The 1,378-nt window shown below is 74.7% G+C and overlaps 1 protein-coding gene across 1 annotated transcript; it reads left to right on the top strand.

The window, feature by feature from the left end:
* Positions 1-549: 549 nt before the first annotated feature.
* On the top strand, positions 550-1,239 carry NEUROG2 (neurogenin 2; the record flags this gene model as incomplete). The annotated part of the gene is made up of 1 exon (XM_011387548.1): positions 550-1,239. A coding segment is annotated over exon 1 (690 nt), but the record flags the coding sequence as incomplete, so codon positions are not given.
* Positions 1,240-1,378: the final 139 nt, after the last annotated feature.

Genomic DNA, 1,378 nt, shown 5'->3' with positions numbered 1-1,378 from the left:
GATGAGAAACGCTCTGATAAGGATGCAGCTCGGGAAGACGACGGCAGTGGGGCGGCGAGGCCGGCGGCGCGGGGCCCTGGGGCAGGTCCGAATCGTTTCCCGCGGGGTATATAAGGGGTTTTAAGGATGGTCGTGTGCCAGACACGCAAACCACTGAACCACAAGCAGCCTCGCTTTAACTGCACTGCCCGGGGGTCGCGTGCCGGGAGCGGCCGGCGGGGGCTGAGTGACAGACGAACACGCACCGCCAGCGCACGCAGGGACCGCGCGGGAGGAGCGCGAGCCAGGTAAGGGTCCGCGCGGCGGCTCCAGGCCGGACCGCCCTTCCCGCAGTCCGGCGACGCGTCCGAACGCCCTTGGCTCGCGCTCACCTTTGTCCGGAGAACCGCAGTCCCCTCCCGGGCGGACACGGAACCGGGCGGGCTGGCGGCGGGGAACCCCCAGCCTCCCAGCTGGGCTCGTCCGGGCGCGCGCCGGAGCGCGCGGCCCGGCGCCTCCGCTGCCTGGTGACACCGCGTTCGGTCCCCTCCCTCCCTGCTCTCCGCTAGGATGTTCGTCCAGTCCGAGGCCTCGGAGGTGAAGGGGGACGAGGACGTGCTGACCACGCCGTCGTCCAGCGCCGACGAGGACGAGGAGCCGGGCGCGTCTGGCGGGGCGCGACGGCGCGCGGCGGGGCCGCGGGCGCGGCTGCTGGGCCTGGTGGCCGAGTGCCGGCGGCGCCCCTCCCGGGCGCGGGCCGCTTCCCGCGGCGCCAAGACGGCGGAGACCGCGCAGCGCATCAAGAGGACGCGCCGGCTGAAGGCCAACAACCGCGAGCGCAACCGCATGCACAACCTGAACGCGGCGCTGGACGCGCTGCGCGACGTGCTGCCCACCTTCCCCGAGGACGCCAAGCTCACCAAGATCGAGACGCTGCGCTTCGCGCACAACTACATCTGGGCGCTCACCGAGACCCTGCGCCTGGCCGACCACTGCGGGGCCGGGGGCCTGGCCGGGCCGCTGCGCCGCGAGGCCGTGGGGCTGAGCCCGGGCGGCGCGCTGGGCAGCGTGGGGGACAGCCCGTCGCCCGCGTCCACCTGGAGCTGCGGCGACAGCCCCGCGCCGTCCTCCTCCACGTCCCCCTGCAGCTGCGCCTTCTCCCCCGCCAGCCCCGCGGGGTCGGACGGGGACCTGTGGCCGCCCGCCGCCTCCGACAAGCGCCGCTGCGCGCCCCGCCGCCCGGTGGTCATAGGACTGCGTGTAGGGCCGCGTGCCCGCGCGCCAGGCTCGGGGCTCCCCTGCGGTCACCGCACCCCCCCGCGCCCTGGACACAGCTCGCTCCCGTAACGGGGGTGGGGCGTCCCGACTCTACCTCCGCTCTCGCACTTCTCGCTCGTGG

Source organism: Pteropus vampyrus, unplaced genomic scaffold, assembly GCF_000151845.1.
Source record: "Pteropus vampyrus isolate Shadow unplaced genomic scaffold, Pvam_2.0 Scaffold1000005041, whole genome shotgun sequence".
NCBI classification, from domain to species: Eukaryota; Metazoa; Chordata; class Mammalia; order Chiroptera; family Pteropodidae; genus Pteropus; species Pteropus vampyrus.
This window is presented reverse-complemented; position numbering and strand designations above follow the sequence as displayed.